The 19,879-nt window shown below is 38.8% G+C and overlaps 1 protein-coding gene across 5 annotated transcripts in view; it reads right to left on the minus strand.

The window, feature by feature from the left end:
* The window catches only part of RCOR3 (REST corepressor 3), a 53,361-nt gene extending 33,574 nt beyond the window's left edge, over window positions 1-19,787 (minus strand). Inside the window, exons 1-7 of one of the 5 annotated variants that reach the window (XM_055583048.1) lie at window positions 19,358-19,787; window positions 18,824-18,880; window positions 9,747-9,824; window positions 7,105-7,157; window positions 4,631-4,792; window positions 3,118-3,242; window positions 2,162-2,240 (exon numbers count right to left, since the gene is read on the minus strand). In XM_055583048.1, the coding sequence (XP_055439023.1) occupies window positions 2,162-2,240; window positions 3,118-3,242; window positions 4,631-4,792; window positions 7,105-7,157; window positions 9,747-9,824; window positions 18,824-18,880; window positions 19,358-19,532 (729 nt within the window). In that variant the 5' untranslated portion in view covers window positions 19,533-19,787. The remainder of the gene's footprint in view (window positions 1-2,161; window positions 2,241-3,117; window positions 3,243-4,630; window positions 4,793-7,104; window positions 7,158-9,746; window positions 9,825-18,823; window positions 18,881-19,357) is intronic. The other 4 variants (XM_055583049.1, XM_055583044.1, XM_055583046.1 and 1 more) reach the window with 4 other exon arrangements.
* Between the last annotated feature and the right edge of the window lie 92 nt (window positions 19,788-19,879).

Raw genomic sequence — 19,879 nt, forward strand, 5'->3', positions numbered from 1 at the left:
AAGACTGGAGCACACTTCTGGGCTGCAGAGAAAAGGCTGAAAGTATGGCAAAGAAACTGATGGAAAAGGTCCTAAAGGCAATATGCAGGGACAGGTAGGATCAAACCAGCAATGAAACTATACAGAACAAGGGGCGGGACCTTTCTTACTGTCAAAGAGAGGCATGCAGCACAGACTGCTCATTATTTCATATTACTGCATTTGTGGCATTTTAAAAGTCTGATCCTATCAAGCACCAGCAAGGAAGCGGGAAGTGAGTACTGTGTAAAGTGCTGGGGGGGGGTACCAGACGTTCCAGGGTTACGGAAGCCCTGACTTCAAAGAGTTAACAGCTTAACGGGCAAAAGACAGTAATTTTAATATAATGTCCTATGTGTAAATATACTCAGATAAAAAGGGTAGTGTGGTAGCACAGAGGTTAGGGGAGGGGCTGGAATTTAAGGGTATTCCTGCTTGATATTTTCTTCTTGAAGTAGAAAGTGAAGTTATCTGCTGAGTTTTTCAGGGGCGAGGGGAGGTGGTAGGTGATGTGTAGAAAAGGATGACTGTTCAAATACTTGCTTACACAATAAATTCTATTCAAGATTTATTATGTTCTGGGTACTATAATAAATGCTTTTATATATATTACCTAGTTGATTGTCAGAACAAACCTATTATTTTAATTTTACCAATGCAAAAAACTGAAAATTACAGGTTAAAAATTGAGAGATGCTAAGGGTTACGCTGAGATTGAAAACTATTTTTTGCAAGTAGCAACAATGTACATGATTGTGTAATCTTCTCTTGTAACCCCAGACCAAGAATAGCAATTTATCCAGCATTGTGGGTTTACAGGGTTAGAGAAGGAATAGCACAAGAGTGGGAGAAATGGGGAGTTACAAACACTAGGAAGAGAGCAACTTAAGGAAATGGCCATTTGGTCTAAGGTTCAGGGAGACAAGGAGGCTTGGGAAAAAATGAAGGATTCAGGGAATCTGAGACCATTTAGCAGTAGTAAGAAAATCAGTAAAGTATCAAGCTGAGTAGAAGTTTTCAAATTTCATTGATGAAAGATGACAAGTGCCAGAACAGGCCATGGCATTGAGTTCCTTAAGAGGAGGAATGCGGGTCATTAAACTGGATGAAGTCACATTTGTGTCTCCAATTTTCAATGTTATTTTCACAAGTTGCCTATACATCACAAGCCTTTACCCACTGACATCTGGTCTATATATTTTTTACAATTACGTAATTCCTTGCCTTAATAAATGAACATGTATATCAATTTAAAACTTTTCAAGATTTTAAGTCATCAGCACTGTCATTAAATTGAGGAGTGTGACTGCATTTCTAGTTGGGAATTCTTCCACCTCTTCCTTTGAAGCAGCTTTCAGTTTTCACTGGTGTCAGTATGCTGCTGCTGCTGCTGCTAAGTCGCTTCAGTCGTGTCCGACTCTGTGCGACCCCATAGGGCAGCCCACCAGGCTCCCCCGTCCCTGGGATTCTCCAGGCAAGAACACTGGAGTGGGTTGCCATTTCCTTCTCCAACGCATGAAAGGGAAAAGTGAAAGTGAAGTCGCTCAGTTGTGTCCGACTCTTCGCGACCCCGTGGACTGCAGCCTATCAGGCTCCTCCGTCCATGGGATTTTCCAGGCAAGAGTACTGGAGTGGGGTGCCATCGCCATACCTGGTACTAATTTCTAATTTGTTATAAAATGGAATAAACTAAATGTTCTCCAAAAAAATATTCTACACTTAATATTGTCTCATCTAAGAGTGATTTTACTTCTTTTTTATGGATTAAAGAACAGGTGTTGTGGGTCGTCTCCTGGAGGCTCAGTGGGTAGGGTTCCCGGTTCTCACTGCTGTGGCCCAGGTCCAATCCCTGGTCAGGGAACTGAGATCCTACAAGTCGTGCAGAGTGGCCAGGAAAAAAAAGAACAGGCATCATGGGAGGGCTTTTATACCTCTGAATGGATGAGATAATCCCCAAATTACTTAAGCTACTGGCTAATTGGAATTCTTGATGTTTTTGCTTTTCCAAAAAACTTCAATTAACATTGACATTTACTACCTTCTAATCCATTATATAAAAATACTTTTCTTAATATAAAGTACTGCTCATTTTTTTGGAGTGAATTTGTAGAACAATTACAAGCACTCTAATGATCATCATTACCTCTTTCTTGGCTTCTTTTTTGGGATCATAATCACTATCGTTTCCATCCACTGGGTGTGTTTCTTCCACGTCATCATCACTGAAAAGAAACAAAGATTAATAAATTTAATTCACTTCTTTTTATTCTATTGCAGTGTTCTTATCAAACTGTAATATACCTACCTAGTAATTTTACTAAATATTCCCCAGGAGTTATCCTTAGGAACACAAGTTTTCATAATTTAGATTCCTCTAGTGTTTAGAAACATTTATCCTTTTAGGTATATAGAATCATTTAAGCAAATATTTCCAGCTAAAAAACAGAGACTTAATAGGAAAGATATTTAGAAAGAAATATAATTTGGGAGAAAGAACATATATATTAATTTGATGTAATATTTATTATTTCAGTTCTCCAATTGGAGGATAAAGACAGACAAAAACCAGAAAGCAAAACGATCTTTTATACTATCAGAAAGACACAGCTATAATAATGTGGACTTCAGTTATTCAGATAACTGTGGAAAGACCATCTTCCAGAGAATGTATTTCTTTTTTTTTTCCCTTACTTTTTCACTGCACAGCTTGGCATGTGGGATCTTAGTTCCCCAACCATGCATCAAACCATGCTCCCTGCAGCGGAAGCAGGGAGACTTAACCACTGAACCACCAGGGAAGTCCCGAATATATTTGTTAATATAGTCTAAATATATGTACTGAATATATCAATACTAAAGGGAAGCATTTGTGATTAAATACAATTCAAATATTACTCAGTACAAAGGTTTGCTGACTATGATTAACAGTTAAAGAGTTGAAGAAAGTTCTTACTATGAAAATTTCTGATCACTCAGTTCTTCCTGTCAGAGCAGAAATAGGAATAGAAGGATAAGAAGCATTTACAATGTACTGTGATCACTGTTCTACCTTAGGAAATACAAGCAATACCTGTAACTATATAAAGGCATCCAACCTACCTGTCACCCTGATTATGTCTATTGGCTAGTTTACGAGCCTGGCGATCCATTAAGCTTGTCCTAGATCGAGTTTTTTTCCAGGAATAGTAATATTTCACAAGGCTAGCAATTGTCTTATCTGGAAGCTTGAAAAAAATATGTTAATATCAGCAAGTTTTTTCATAAACTCTGATTAACAGAATGAATAACATCTCTGATACTATTCTTTGATACTTAGCAAACAAAAGCATAGACGAACAAAATTTTCCAAGGTAGCTTTATGAATTATAGCATTAAAAAGTGCAGCTACAGTCATAGACCCCCACCATGCCTATGCCACTGATATTTGTAAATAAATATTCCTATTTATTCTGAGCAGAGAAAGGAGAGAAGGATGTCACAAACTAATATGATGTGAATGGCCCCAGAGGTCCACAGCAAAATGGTAATATTCCACATTTGTTTTCTTAGAGTTACTCCACTCTTTCCACCCCCTCTGTAAACTGGATTTTTATAAACTGATTTATAATTCATATATCATAAAATTCACCAATTTAAAGTGTACAATTCAGAGGTTTTTAGCTTACCCACTAAGTTGTGCAACTACCACTATTTAATTTCAGACATTTTCATAACCTCAAGAAGAAACCTTAAACTTATTAACAGTCACTCCCTATTCTCCCTTTAACCCAGACCCTGGCAACTACTAATCTACTTTCTGTCTCTACAGATTTGCCTATTCTGGATATTTAGTATAAGTGCAATCATACAATATGTGGCCTTTTATGTTTGGCTTCTGTTGCTTAGCATAATGTTTTAAAGAAAAGCGATTCAATATCATTTTGTTTTAAATCCAGGCTTTAAGATGATAAATAATGCAAACAGACTTGGATATTAAAAGGACTAACGATCATGCACTACTTTGTCATATATTGACAAATAAGGATACACTCTTCCAATTAAAAATGTTGTTTTTGATTATGGAAGACACTTAGATATATTTGCAAACATTTCTAATTTCCAAAATTCAACTTAAAAGAGTTTAATGCAACAACTTCTCAGAGTTATACAATTTTGACTAGAAACACAAAAAATTTAAGAACTAGAAATAAAGAGCAGTTTTGCTTTCAAAAAAAAAAAAAAAGGAACAGCCCCTGAACAACGTTGAAATGATACAGAATTTCTATCAACAGTTTTCATATCCAAAGGAATATAAATTTGAAAATAAAATCCTGTTAAAAATGAAACATTTAATAAAACTGAAATTATGATTTTTCCTGAAATGATAAACTTATTTAGTAAGTCTATTAAACATATACTTATCACAATCTTAATTTATTACAATGAAATGGAACATAATGATCACGTATTAAGAGTAGTTGTAGAAAGTAAGACTATAGGCAAATATACCTATTTCAAAATATTTTTAACAATTAGATTGGAAAACTTTTTGTATTTAATAATTAGGAAGTGTTTAACAACAGAATTAGGTATCACTCAGGTATGAACCACAGTAAAAGCAAAATTACCATACCATTTGCTGAATCCTGTGAAAGCTCTTCCCATGAAAACTAAAGGCTTGTTCAAATAGGACTTTATCTTCCACTGTCCACTCATCCGGAAAGGGAGTGAAATTAGGGAGATCAGCAAGGGACTTCTCAATGTTATGTTTATGCCAGAACAACATGCCAAGTGCCTTTGAAGAGAAATCATTCCCCTTTGGTTTTAATGGGCTTATGTTCCATCACACTTGAGAGAGTTAAACACAAATCAGGTTAAAGTCTTAAGCCTATGACTTCAACTGAAGATACGTTCAGTTTGGGGCTTTTAATCTGGGTGCCCAGGTAACAGAGCTCATTTCTTTCTTTCAAATCAGGGCCTCAGAATAGTAAATGTTCTTACATACCACATCTGCTGTAGAATCTAGGAAAAAGTGAGCTGAGGAGAGTGGCTATAATTACTAAAGCAGGTCTGTAGGCTCATATCAAGACTTTCACTCACATTTATTCATTTGTCAAGTGTAGGGAAAAATATGCTAAAAGGAAAAATAACTTGTAAGTCAATACTTGAATGAAACTATCAATTATAACACAAAACTAGAAGTGCTCAGACAAGACTCAGTAGAGAAATATTTATGTTTTAATCTGTTAGAAGTATCCTGGGCTAAACACTTCTAAGAAGTAAGAGTACCTCAAATGCAACTTTAACACTATTTTACCACATGTATTTCTAAAGTTCTTTATTATCATAATGTACACAAAGAATTACTATAAGGCATATTAATAATTTCAATGACTTTATTACCAAATCATAGGAAAACCTGAAATGGATTATTTCTGACAATTCAACAACTTTTCCTTCTGTTGTAAGAGGTATAACTTTATTTTTACTGTAAGGTACTGATACTTTGGCCACCTGATGCGAAGAGCTGACTCATTGGAAAAGACCCTGATGCTGGGAAAGATTGAGGGCAGGAGGAGAAGGGGAGGACAGAGGATGAGATGGTTGGATGGCATCACCGACTCAATGGACATGGCTTTGGGTGGACTCTGGGAATTGGTGATGGACAGGGAGGCCTGGCGTGCTGTGGTTCATGGGGTCACAAAGAGTCAGACACGACTGAGCGACTGAACTGACTGACTGAATATCATTTAGGGGATAAAGGTTTATTTTTTAAGAGGAGAGATAGCAACTTTTTAAACAGCATTAATTTCTCACTTTGGTAATACTTTGGTACTCTGGTAGTACTCCTTGAAAATGAACATGAAAATGAACACATATACAGTCACATTTCAAAGAATTAACCTTATCAAATAGTAAAAAGAAAGTCAAGTCTTAAAAACAAAATACATAAGCAAAGTTTTCAAAACCCACAGAAAAGTTAACTATATTTAGATTAACATCTCAATCTCACCAAAATGATTTTCTATAATTTAACCATGTTGCTAACTATAAAATTAGCTCTTAATAATGCAGGTAACAGAAAGTTCACTTATTTTACTATTAATTCTGACAGAGGTTGATTTTATACTTAGTTGAAATGAAATTTAAGAATGTCTACTTTACTTTCACTTTCCATGTTCTACATTCCCATTTTACCAGGGATAATGGACCATATGTCATATATGCATGTGTTCATGCTCAGTTGCTCAGTCCTGTTTGCGATGCCAAGGACTATAGCCTGTCAGGCTCCTCTGTCCATGGAATTTTCCAGGCAAGAATACTGGAGTGGGTTGCCATTTCCTCCTCTAGGGGATCTTCCTGACCCAGGGATCAAAGCTTTGTCTCTTGCACTGGTAGGTGGATTCTTTACCACTGCACCACCTGGGCAGTCCCATACCACATATATCTCCTTTTAAAGTTATCTATTTTTTTTTAAGCCCTTTGTGAATTATTTCCTTCAAAATTTAAAAATCTTAAAATATTTCTTTAAATAAAGAGTTTAGTTTCTAGGTCTTTTAGGTTAAAAAGTCAGAGAATTGCCTCTACTTAAAAAAATTTTCCCTTTTGGTAAGTATTTGCTAGAGTAATCCTAAGGCTTTCAGATCTTTAAGAGCTCAAAAAAAACAAAAACAAAAAAAACAAACCAGAGGTACTGAGAGACAAATGTTCAAAAAATGTTCTCAAAAGCCCTTGAGATAAATAATGTTTATAAAAACAAAATCTTTAATGATGAAAGGTCAGACTTTGCTACAACCTCCCAGGTAGCTCAAACAGTAAAGAAACTGCCCGCAATTCAGGAGACCTGTGTTCAATCCCTGGGTTGGGAAGATCCCCTGGAGAAGGAAATAGCAACCCACTCCTGCCTGGAGAATCCCACAGAAAAGCCAGATGGGCTACAGTCCATGGGGTCGCAAAGAGTCAGACACGACTGAGCAACTAACATTTTCACTTTCATAAAGTTGGCTGAACTTAAGCACTTTCTTAAGACAGAAACTATCATGAGATGTTCTTTGGATTTGATAATTACTGAGGCAAACCTCAATATTAAAATGTTTCTGTACATACCTGTTCCACATTGTAGCCATGTTTCTCCTTTGCAATTGCAATATATTCATCCACTGTAACGAAACAGTGTTATATAATTAATTATTCTTATTTACTTCTTCTGCCCAGGTTGACTTTGCTTTTTTAACAAAGCAAAATTTAAAAACAATTATACTCTAGGGATAAAAAAAAAGCCAAAGTCATTTTCCATAAAACATCATAAAAAAGACCTTCACTTCTACATACAGGATCAGAAGCTCACTTGGTTTAAAATTTTACTTAGTATGCCTTATCTCCATGACCATACAGCATATACTTATTAAATTCACTGACATGACTAATTATTTTTGTATTATAAAAAGACCAATCTGTGGTCAGTCAACAGAGCCTAATTATAGTGTAAAATATTAGGTAGCTTCTATTGCAATATTTATTTAGCGAGACTTAGCTATTTAAGACCTCATCTCATGTTTAGAGTTTTCCCAAAGCTTTTACCTTCCCATATTTGATTACTGTATAAAGGATGGTTTATAGTTTTGCCAGTATAGTAACAATTTAAACATGCTTTAGTATGCCTAAAATTTTCTTCAGCTCCTCCTGCTAGCTATACAAAAGGTACTTATATATTCCATTTTCTTTCATCCTCAATTATTATAATCAAGCAAATAGTTGTTTAAATAAGCACAGCTTCTATGATGACATATATATACAGGCTATTTCAAGGCCTTATTGCTGAGAAATCTGCATTTCACATTTAGGACTCATTTTTATGCAAAGTCTTTCTTAATCCTATACAATATAAATATATAAATTCTTTAAGCACATTTTTGAGAAGCAGTGGTTAAGAATTCTGATCCGAGAACAGCTAGCTCATCTACCAAGACTTGATTCCCAGCCCTGTCACTTGTTTTTGGACTTTAAGCAATTAACTTGACCTTTTTGTATCTTAGTTTCTTCACTATAGTGATAAAAATAGTACTATTTTCAGTACTATTCTTCCTAGGATTAAATGAGCTAGTGTATGTTAAGTGCTTGAAGCAGCATCTGGCCCATTTTAAGTACTTTCTAAGAGTTTGCTGTTATTAACAGTACAGTACAGTTTAATATATAAATATGCTATTATAACAATAATGCTGTTGTACTAACAACTAATTTTTATGGGTGTTACTGTATCTCCCTAAGATTGCAAGCTTTGGAGAAAATCCAAATACTATTTTCTATTTAGAACTCATAGTATTTAATATGACAGGTCTACATACATGCTGATTTACAAAAATGTTTTGTAGTCCTATAAATAGAAGGCTAAATAAAACCAATCAACCTGTGGTTCCCAACCTTGGTTATGCATTAGGATCAGCAGAAGAGTTCTAAAATAGCAAGTCCTGGCTCCTCCCTCTAAACTTTCTGATTTAATTAGTTTGAGTGGAGGCCAGACATCAATAGAAGTTTTTTTTTAGTTCCCCTAAGCAAGTCCAAAGCACAGCCAGGGATGAAAACCACTGCCCTAGACCTTCACTGGGATATTCCAGGTGGACACACCACTGCAGGACATGTTGGCTTTCTGAATTTTGTTTTCCACTTTGCTAAGAAATACATCATTATATAAAACAGTGCTAAAAAGGCAAAAGCCAATGACACACTAATGGTCAGTTTATGAATGAAAGCATCTGCCTATAAGGAAGACTAAACTGAAAAAACCTGACAATCTCTTTCAGGTTCCTCAGTACACAAAACGTACAATTTTGTGTTTTCAGTTAAAAATACCTCAAGGGCATTAATTCCTAGATTACCAGCTAGACTTTTTGCTGGTATTCTGAAGCTTGTAAATAGGAAGAATTATCAGGTATGCAAAATAACACTCAGTTTTCAATTTTTAGTTCTCTTACTGCATTAACAAGTATGACTAGACATACTGTGCATATGATATACAGGACATCGTTAATTTTCATGGGACTAAATAAACCAGCATGGGACATCTTTTGATATTTGGTAAATATTTTAAAAAGACAAACTTATTTTACAGCTACTAAAATAGCTGTTCAGTGCTTTTTGTTTTAATAAATCAAATGATAATTGAGTGGAGGGGTGGGGATCTTAGTTTTGTTACCTGCACGTTTCCTATATCTGATGTGCCGCAAAGGATCAGGTCCGCTACATCACACTGAAGTCTAAAGCCACACCATGATTCAAGAAGTGCATAGTCAATGATCCAGAAGGTCTCCGTCCAGAAATGGAGAGCACAAAGATGACCTGATCGATGGCTTGCTGAAGTCAGTTCTTTCCCCTTTCCTCTTTAAAATGGGAATGATAGTGGGCTCTTGGAAGTTTGAAGGCATTTCTTTACAGCTTCATATACTGAGGAATAGCCTGTGCAGATGTCTACATTGTAACTCCCTCCCCTGCTTCAGGATTTAAGCAGCAATGCCATCAGATCCTAGGTTTTTTCAGTCTTCCTGGGCCTGACACAAATTGGAATGATCAACCCACTATCTTTCAAAAGGAAAAACATTCTAACATAGCAAGCTCCATCAAAAAAAACAAAATAAAACAAAGGCAAACTATTTCTTATGAGATCTAAGAGATCCAAAAACAAATATAAGTTGCATTCTGAATTGGTTGATTGATTCCCTACTTACATAGACATCCAGTTTCAGAAAACTTACATTTGGTATCTGGGATACTGTGATATGGAGACCACACAAGCATTCCTCCATTGTCTTTATCTGTGTACTTTGTAGCACCTGGGGAAAAAAATTATTTTGAATACGATGAACTTTATTCACATTCAAAATAAGCAAAATAAGCTTTATTTCTATTTTAGTACAGTACCTGCAAAAGATGACAAAGAAACAAAGTACAGGAAAACAAATAAAAACAGATTTACACTAAATATAGTAAATATATCATTCGTGGATATGAACAAAATTTTAGAAACACTGAAGCTTACCCTCTTTAAATTAAAAAAAAAAAAAAAGACTTTATTATAAAGTACATTTTATATCCCTATTTCTCGACAGGTAATAAATCTGATTTAACCTTTTATATGTTACTTGTTGTTTAGTTGCTACGTTATGTCCAACTCTTTTGTGACCCCATGGACTGTAGCCCACCAGGCTCCTCTGTCCATGGGATTCTCCAGGCAAGAATACTGGAGTGGGTTGCCATTTCCTTCTCCAGGAGATCTTCCTGATCCAGGGATCGAATCCACATCTCCTACATTTGCGGGATTCTTTACCGCTGAGCCACCAGAGAAGCCTATGTTACTTAAGAATTATTAAAAATTCCAGAGAAGCCCATATCTTACTTAGGAGTTATTAAAAACTCTTGACTTAAAAGCACATACCTCAGGTGATAATTGTTTTGCCCCATATCTAAATGGGCCAAGATCATTATAATTTTTAAACACTTGTATCTGCTTTTTATGGTTTTATTTAATCTTACTCCCTTGCTAGGAGTCTGCCAGTTACTCCTTTTTAGAGTTAATTACTTCTTATATTTACAAACATTTGTACTCTGTGTAAGAGAAAAACAAAGTCAAAACATGTAAAGTTAATAATGCTATTTCTTCTTAATGTAATCTGAGAGTCTACAGCTACCTAACCCAGAAGCATACTACTGCTATTTATAATTTATTTGTTATAATCTAAAGAGTCAGGAAAATCAAACACTATTGAAACTGCATGTAAATTAAGAAAAGACAGAATGAACAAAAGGCCTAACACAGTTATCCCCGAGCCAAGTCCATGCCAGTAGGTTCTGTCTTTAAATTCTTGGTGGTCTTTTTCTGGCTTCTTCCTAATTCTTTGTTGCATTCAAGTTAATTAAAGAGTATGAGCTGTTGGTAGCCATCAGTAATTAATGACTAGAATTTCAAAATTACTCACAGAAAACATTAATAGAAATCTGAAGTTAAACTGTAATCATTTATGAAGTTATAAATAATAAATTCAGAATAAAAACCATTCATTTCCAAGGGTAAATGTAACTATTACTATACTCCCAACTAGAGACTTCATCTATCAAGCAATAAGATCATTCAGTGGTTCTTTATTTAAGTTAAACATTGTTATGTATGTTTACTATAAATAAAAATTAGGGATGGAGAAAAAAGAAATGAGAGAATACTGTAACTGCTAAGTCACTTCAGTCGTGTCCAACTCTGTGTGACGCCAAAGATGGCAGCCCACCAGGCTCCCCCGTCCCTGGGATTCTCCAGGCAAGAACACTGGAGTGGGTTGCCATTTCCTTCTCCAAAGCATGAAAGTGAAAAGTGAAAGTGAAGTTGCTCAGTCGTGTCCGACTCTTAGCGACCCCATGGACTGTAGCCTACCAGGCTCCTCTGCCCATGGGATTTTCCAGGCAAGAGTACTGGAGTGGGGTGTCATTAAGTATTAAAAAAATCATAATTACAATACAAATCTAAAAGAAAACCTACTGCATTTTGTCATAAGTATCTTTAATGAAAGGATGAAAACAGGAATTGAGAATTTAAGGAAATCAAGTTTGAAGAATATTATCTAAAATTTATATTCACTGAAAATAAATTTTAAGCTATCTTTTTAAAACTCCAATATTAAGATATATATTTAATTTTTAACCTCATAAAACAAAAACACAAAAGCAGAATAGTTAAACCACTTAGGAGAAATAGACAACTTGTCTAAGTTGGTCAGAAGTCCTTATTTAATAAAACCTTATTGCTATTTCTGGGCCTCTCTGGTGGCTCAGTGGGTAAAGAATCTGCATGCAATGCAGACCTGGGTTTGATCTCTGGGTTGGGAAGATCCCCTGGAGAAGGGAATGGCAACCCATTTCAGTATTCTTGCCTAGAGAATTCCATGGACAAAGGGGCCTGGCAGACTACAGTCCGTGGGATCGCAAAGAGTTGGACACAACTGAGCAACTAACACTTACTGCTATTTCTAGTAAGTATCCTAAATTTCAATTCTTTAATATGGGACTGATTCTTTTTCACAATGGATTGTGATGATAATTTAAATACCACTTAATAGAATATGGAATGTAACAAAGAAAGGTTTCCATTAAGTCTTGAGTCTAACCAGCATACATGCTTAATATTTAGATATATTTCCTTGCATCTGATCCTTGTATTACAAAAAGCTTGAATTAAAATATTTTCATTAAATATCTCTTCTTAAGCTGATATAAACTATTTTTCGTACTCTTGCTCATGAAGAACAGTTAAGTTTCCTCATAAATTCTTATCTCTGTAATTAAGAGCCGGATCCTCTGACAGAAACTGGCATCCAACTGTGGGGACTAATAGCTCTTCTAATGTGGGTGTATGGTGTGTGTGTGGCAATCGCGTCTGGTGGCAGAGAACGGTTACTTGCTGCTGCTGCTGCTAAGTCGCTTCAGTCGTATTCGACTCTGTGCGACCCCATAGACAGCAGCCCACCAGGCTCCCCGTCCCTGGGATTCTCCAGGCAAGAACACTGGAGTGGGTTGCCATTTCCTTCTCCAAAGCATGAAAGTGAAAAGTGAAAGTGAAGTCGCTCAGTCCTATCCGACTCCTAGCGACCCCATGGACTGCAGCCTACCAGGCCCCTCCACCCATGGGATTTTCCAGGCAAGAGTACTGCAGTGGGTTGCCATTGCCTTCTCCAGAATGGTTACTTAGGCATTTTATAATGTTTTTGCCCTTGCCAATCATATATGTGCCCAAGTAGGACCAAAAGATGACTGATTTCTACAGGAAACCAGAGATATTTTAGCACAATGGTTAACAGAGTAATCACTATAGAGTCAAACTCCAGGTGTAAATCTCAGCTCTGCCACTTCCTAGCTTTGACATCTGAACAAATTTACTTAACTTTCTGTGCCTCAGTTTAACCTATCTTTAAAAACAGGGATAATGAGAGCACCTTCTTCACAGAGTAGTTAAAAAATGAAGTGAATTCATATATGTAAAGGACTTGGCATATGGTAAGCACTACCTAAGACTTATTGTCATTACTACTATATACTTACTGAAGATAGTTCTTTAAGTTCCATTCTTAGTCTATGCTGGAAAGGCTTCTTCTTATCAATCAAAAATATAAATGAGTAAAATCTCATGGGGCTCTAACTCAAACAGCTGATGACCTCTCTTACCAACCCTTTGAAAATGAGACTGAATAGCTAAAATGACTTATTTTATTGACAACTCAGCCTGATTCCTCTCCTATAAAGAGTAACAGAAAGTAACTTGCATGATTAAAAACAATTTACCTCTCAGGATGACTTGCATTCAGTAAAGCTTTACCCTTTTCATCATAAAAGTTGAAGTAAACCAAAATACTTAAAGGACATAAACCAAATGTTTATTTTGCTTTTATTTGTAAAAATGTTTATGATTATACCTCAAGGGCCAACAAAGGTCCATCTATTCAAAGCTATAGTTTTTCCAGTAGTCATAGATGGATGTGAGATAGTTGGATTATATTATAGTTGGATTATAAAGAAAGCTGAGCACAGAAGAATTGATGCTTTCGAACTGTGGTGTTGGGAGAAGACTCTTGAGAGTCCCTTGGACTGCAAGGAGATCCAACCAGTCCATCCTAAAGGAGATCAGTCCTGAATATTCATTGGAAAGACTGATACTGAAGCTGAAATTACAATACTTTGGACACCTGATGCAAATAACTGACTCATTGGAAAAGACCCTGATGCTGGGAAAGACTGAAGGCAGGAGAAGGGGACGACAGAGGATGAGATGGTTGGATGGCATCACTGACTCTATGGACATGAGTCTGAGTAAGCTCCGGGAGTTGGTGATGGACAGGGAAGCCTGGAGTGCTGCAGTCCATGGCGTTGCCATAAATGAGTGACTGAATAACCAAAGAAGCTCAATTCTCCTGAAATCTTTCAGAGCCCCTTAACTACAGTTGGTAAAGTACATGTATGAGACCAATTTGGGGAACACCAACAACAAAAAACATTTTGATTAGGATTTCTATACCAATAGCACGTTTCAAAGAAAGTACAAAAATATAAATCTATTTCTTTTCAGATTTCCTTTAACACAGTCAAACTAAGGATTTTGATGGAAATCATGGAACAAATATTCCATATTAAGAACTTAAATACAGAGATCAGTAAGACACTCCAAAATTTTTAAGTTCTATTTATAAACTAGGCTCAGAACTATATATACTTAATTCATCGATTTCAAACTGAGGTAAACAACAACTTTCCAAGGGGTACGCAATCAAGAATAAGTTTTCTGAGAACCAATTTTCAGAACATAAACTTCCCTGTTTTCTTTTCCAAGACAATCTGCCTGAGAAGTCACCTGCAGTCTAAGCTATACACTTAAGCTACTTCTGACTTTCTTCACAAATTTCCTTCCCTCACTCAAAAAAGAAAAAGAAAAATGGCAGGTCTTTCATACAACCCAAATCTTACAAGAGTACATTGCCTAAAATTTAAAAACCACTATGATGCCAAACAAATATCAGTAAAGCTCTCCTTTACTCAAGGTACCATGACTATTACAATCTGAATTAATTATGCATTAATCGTAATAACTCCAGACAGAAGAATTAAACATTTAGAACCTCATGTTCACAAGAGTATATATTATGATAGTACAGAAACTGGACAGGTGATGAATAAAACACTTTCGAGAAAAAAAAAAGTTTTATAAAATTCTGTGAGGAACATGCATGGCAGTTACAAAAATTTATACATTTTATAAAACAGATACTACCACATTGCTAAGTATTTACATTTAATTGGATGTGTTTAAAATAAGTTTATAACAACTCTATTTCAAAGTGTTAACATTTTCAATACACTGGAAATTATCTTTCAACTAATAAACTCAATGACAAATAACAGATATCAACTTAAAAATATGTGAATCTGTTTTTCAAATTTCTTTTATGAGTAAGCAACAAAATATGTTGAAGGTCACTGCCTTATACACATTGAGTTCAGCTCAGTTGTGTCCGACTCTTTGTGACCCCATGGACTGCAGCACGCCAGGCTTACCTGTCTATCACCAAATCCCACTCAAATTCATGTCCATCAAGTTGGTGATACACACTAATTTTTACTTAATCTTATCATATAGTTAATATCATCTCCCTTTTACAAATAAGAAAGCTAAGGCCTGGACACATTCAGTTCATCCAAGGTCACGATGCCATGGTGGCTAAAAGGCATATGATAAGAGCTAAGACTCTTAATCACCACGCAAAACTGCTCCTCATGACGTAAGTGTAGTCAGAAGGCGCTACAGAAAAGTTGGGCTGGCCTAGCAAAGAACCAAAAGGAAGAGAGTCACAAAAAAGAGTCAAAAATCTGCTTAGTAAATTTTTATAAAGGCAGTTAGCAATGGTCCATTAACTAACATAAACTGTTTCTAACCTAACAACAGTAATTCCAATTTAAGTCTCAGTTCACTCATGTTTTCTAAAACACTCATTTTAGTAATTCTTTCTGTGTTTAATTTCTATCATCATCACTATCATCTCCTCCAGTAAAAATATCCTCCACGAAAAAAATCCTTTTTAATTTTCCTATATTCTGATCATACTAATCTTGATACCGAAGAAATTTTTCTTCCAAATGACTTGGATGGCTATGGGTGAACAATCATGAAGACAGATTGAGTGGTTTATAAGACTAAAGACAATAGTATGTAAAAGAGAAAAGGAGAGGAGCTGACCATTTCTCAATTTCTATCATTAATTAATAAACATCTTTTCTTTTTTCTTCTCTTCCAAAGAAATATGTTGAAGTTATGACCCAATGGTATTGAATTGATATGGAGTAAAAACTTCACACAACAGCACAACACTTACAATAAGATAAAGCAGTGTTCTACGTTGAACAGCACAGAGACTCAAAATTTCCTTGTAAAAAGTGTTTAATAATGACAGTCTACATTTGCTTGACAAAATTTGCCTGTAACTACAGAAAAGCCCACCTAAGTTTAGATAACTGGTTTTAATTGTACCCTTGGGTTCAATATTCTGCAGATTATTGAGGATAAAATGAATACAAGCATACCTCATTTTATTGTGCTTCACAGCCATTGTGAATTTTTTTTTTTAACAAATTGAAGGTTTACAGCAAGCCTGTGTCAATCAAGTTTATCAGCACCACTTTCCAATAGCATTTGCTCATTTCTTGTCTGTGTCACATTTTGGTAATTCTTACAATATTTCAAACTTTTTCATTATTATTATACTGTTATGATGATCTGTGATCTTGGATGCTATTACTGCAAAAAAAACTACAACTCCCTAGAAGCTCAGATGATGGCTAGCATATTTTAGCAATAAAGCATTTCTTAATTTAGGCATGTACATTGCATTTCTGGACCTAATGTCATTGTACACTTCTATACTGGGAAAACAAAAAATTCATGTAACTTGCTTTATTGTGACATTCGCTTTATTGCAGTAGTCTAGAATCAAACTCACAATTATCTCCGAGGCATGTCTATAGATGAATTTAAAGAATATGACATCTATCCTTATTCTAATAAAAAGCATCAGTGATAGTCTGAGTAAACCTAATGAAAATGTAACTTTAAAAATTGCAATATTCGTGATTTTTCCCTCAAATATTCCACTTAGGCAAAATATGCAAAAATATGATGATCAAGGAAATTGGGTAATACAAATAGTGGCCATGTGAAACCACATAAAAAGTACTCTGCACTTTAAATGAGCTATTTTTCTAACTTTAAAATTGGCTCTAGTATTCCTTTGCTTGAAATCTGTTCCCAAAATTGCTACAGGGATCAGGTCATGGCCTGCACACATCTGTTTTAGCATGAAGTCCAGCTCTTTAACACAAGACCCCTCATCAACTTGTGTCTATTTGTTGTTTATGAAATATAAACCTACCTAATGGGACAAAAAGGCATGTTTATTATGCTGCTGAGTTCTAACTGGGAAATAAGTTTATCAATTCCTAAAAAAGCGGTAAGCCAAGGAAAGCCCCAAATCAGAAAGATATAAAGATATGCAGAAGTATTCCTCACGATTATGAGGAATGATAATTTAATAATGATAATTTAAATTTAACCTCCAAAGAGTAACTGCCATTTGCCCACTCATATAACCTTAGCAAGAATTCCCTATTTTTATTTCCATTTTACAGCTAGGGAAACTGAGGCTTAGGGAGGGCCAGTGACTTGCTCAGAGCACAAAAATAAGACCTGAGTGATTAATTCAGTCTGTCTTAAGCCAGAGTAAGCTTCCAAATGCCAAGCTAAAACCCGAGGCAGAAGTCATGTGGAAGTGCTATTCACCTACTAGCTACATTAATAAAGAAAATTTGTTTCGCAACATTTAAAATTATTTGAAGCCCTCCAGCACACACACTGATAGCTTTTGAATAAAATTTATGAGGAGTCATGTCATTCAGAAGGCAACTCTGACTAGTAAGCACTCCTGAATCATTGTTTTTACCTACTGAAAAATAACCTGCACTGACAATCCTATTTTACCCTCTCCTTTAGAAGAGCTGCCTAAACCCTAAACATCTTTAAACGGTTGGTAAATATCACTCTGCATCGCAGCAATGGGCAGAAGAATGAAAATACCCACGGATAAACTATAAGCAAAGAAACATGCTCTCTTCCCTAAGAAAATACAAGTAAGCCCCATTAATATCTAAAACAGAATTCAAGAGTTCGACACAGACACGACATTACTATAAGTGGGCAATGGGCAAGGAACTGACCAAGTGCAAGGGGTAGGGGGGAGGGGTAGGGGGAACAAGACCCTTCCAAGTCTGCCCAAAGCCTGAACTGAAGAGGGTCTGGGGTGGGGTGGGGAGGAGACACGCTCCACTCCAAGAGGCTCCAACAAGGGCGCCTCCATATGCGGAACTCTCGCCCAATCCCCGACCAGGCTGAGATCCCGTGACCGCCAGGGAGCCTGTTTGGAGAAAAGTAGACAGGGAGCCCGCAAGCCGGGCTGGCAGAGGACGCTGGAACCTGGCTGCTCGGGGAGAAAATGTCTCCTTGGCAGCTGCGGTCACTTGTCCTGTGGTCTCACTTCCCCGGGGCTGGCTCTGGAGCGAGGTGTGCCTCTGGCTTCTCCCCACCCTCTTCCCCCAATCCCTTTCGCTCCGCGGCTCCTACTCCGCAAAGCGGTCGCCACCAAAGCTACACCACCTAGCCAAAAAAGAAAGGGGAAAAAAAAAAAAAAAAGAAAATCCCGTGTGTGCGCCCGCGGGTCAGGCAGGGCTCGCCCTCGGCTTCGGCCGGTGACAGCCGCCCGGGGATCGCAGCCAGGGCGGAGCGCGGCCCTGGGCTCCCAGGGGCTGGGTCGGGTGGCCACTGACATCTGCACGGTTCTTCAACGCACAGCCCGCACACCCTCTCCTCCAGCTCTGGGGCCCGCAGCCGCTCCACCCCGGCCTCCGACCCCCCGATTTCACCGAGGGCCGTCTCCCTCCGCTCACTCCAGGATCAAGGCGAGTGGAAAGGTGAATGCCACCAGCGGGCAAGTGGCCTCCAGGGGAACCATATTAACCTTGCAAGGCACGCATCTGCCCACACGCCCTGTGTCACAGCCCTGCCAAGCGTGACATGACAGCCTCCCGCCAGAGATGCCTGCCCATCCCAGCCCCGCATCTCCTCCCAACCGCACACCCGGACCCCAACCCCGCCCGTCCGCCCTCTACCCCTTTCCACCCTAAACCAGTCCCAGTAAAGGAGATGGGGGGGGGCGGGGGGAAGAAGGCAGGATTTTGCTTAAGCAAACAGATTTACCTGGATCAAATTCGGGGATCCGAGCTTGATATTCAGCTCCGACTCTCATCCCAACATCTGCAAAGCAATGTCAAGAAGGGAAAAAAGAGAAGAAGAGAGAAAGACCGGGAGGGGGGAAAAAAGAAAAAGCAAAGCAAAGAAAGAGAGAAAGGAAGAGATACTTAATAAAATATGAAAATAGCAGGAGGGGAGGAAAAGGAGCGGCGGGTGGATGGGAAGATATTAACTCCGGGCACTCCGGGAGATGGCAGCGGATGGGGGCGGGGAGCTGGAGGTGCGGTGGGGCGGGGGGGTGCGGGCGAGGGCGGAGGATTGGTGGAGGGCGGAGGGACGGGGGTCGCGGGGGTGCGGGGAGGGGGGGGTGCTGCTGCACTGCACCGGGAGTTCGAGGCTACCGCAGCGCCCGGGCTCCGAGGGGGAGGGCGGGCGGGAGCTCGACTAGGGGAGGGGAGGGGGCTGGGGGAGGGGAGGAGAGAGGGACGGGGCGGGGGGGGGGGGGGGCAGGCGGGCCGGCGGGGAGGAGTTCGAGGCTACCACCGTGCTCGTCGTCGCTGCTGCAGCCGCTCTCGGGCTCCGAGAAGTGCAGCCCGCCGTTCGTGGACGAGGCGCCGCCGCCGCCGCCGCCGCCGCCCACCGGGCTCTTGGCGCTGCCGTTGGCCGATCGGTTCTTCCCCAGTAACTCAGGCCCTTTCTCCATCATGCCGGGCATGGTAGAAGAGGGGAGGGGGAAAGGTGAGGGGGGAAGAGGTAGGCGTCAGGGGGAAGGGGGAGAAGGGGGAGATGGCTTCCGAGCGCGGGCGGGAGTGGAGAGGAGGAGGAGGAGGAGGAGACGGCGGCGCCGGCGGAGGAGGAGGAGGAGGAGGAGGAGGAGGGTGTTAATATGGAGCCGCCATAACCGCCCCGGTCCGGCAGTAGCGCAGTCGCCTCACAACAACCCGCCCGGGCCCCGCCTCTCTCCCCTCCTCCTCCGCCTGCCGCCCCTCTCGGCCGCGCCGCGCTCTACGCCGCCGCCGGTATCACTCCGCCCCGCAGGGAGGTTCCGGCCGCCGGGCGGGG

Source organism: Bubalus kerabau, chromosome 5, assembly GCF_029407905.1.
Source record: "Bubalus kerabau isolate K-KA32 ecotype Philippines breed swamp buffalo chromosome 5, PCC_UOA_SB_1v2, whole genome shotgun sequence".
In the NCBI taxonomy this organism is placed as follows: domain Eukaryota; kingdom Metazoa; phylum Chordata; class Mammalia; order Artiodactyla; family Bovidae; genus Bubalus; species Bubalus kerabau.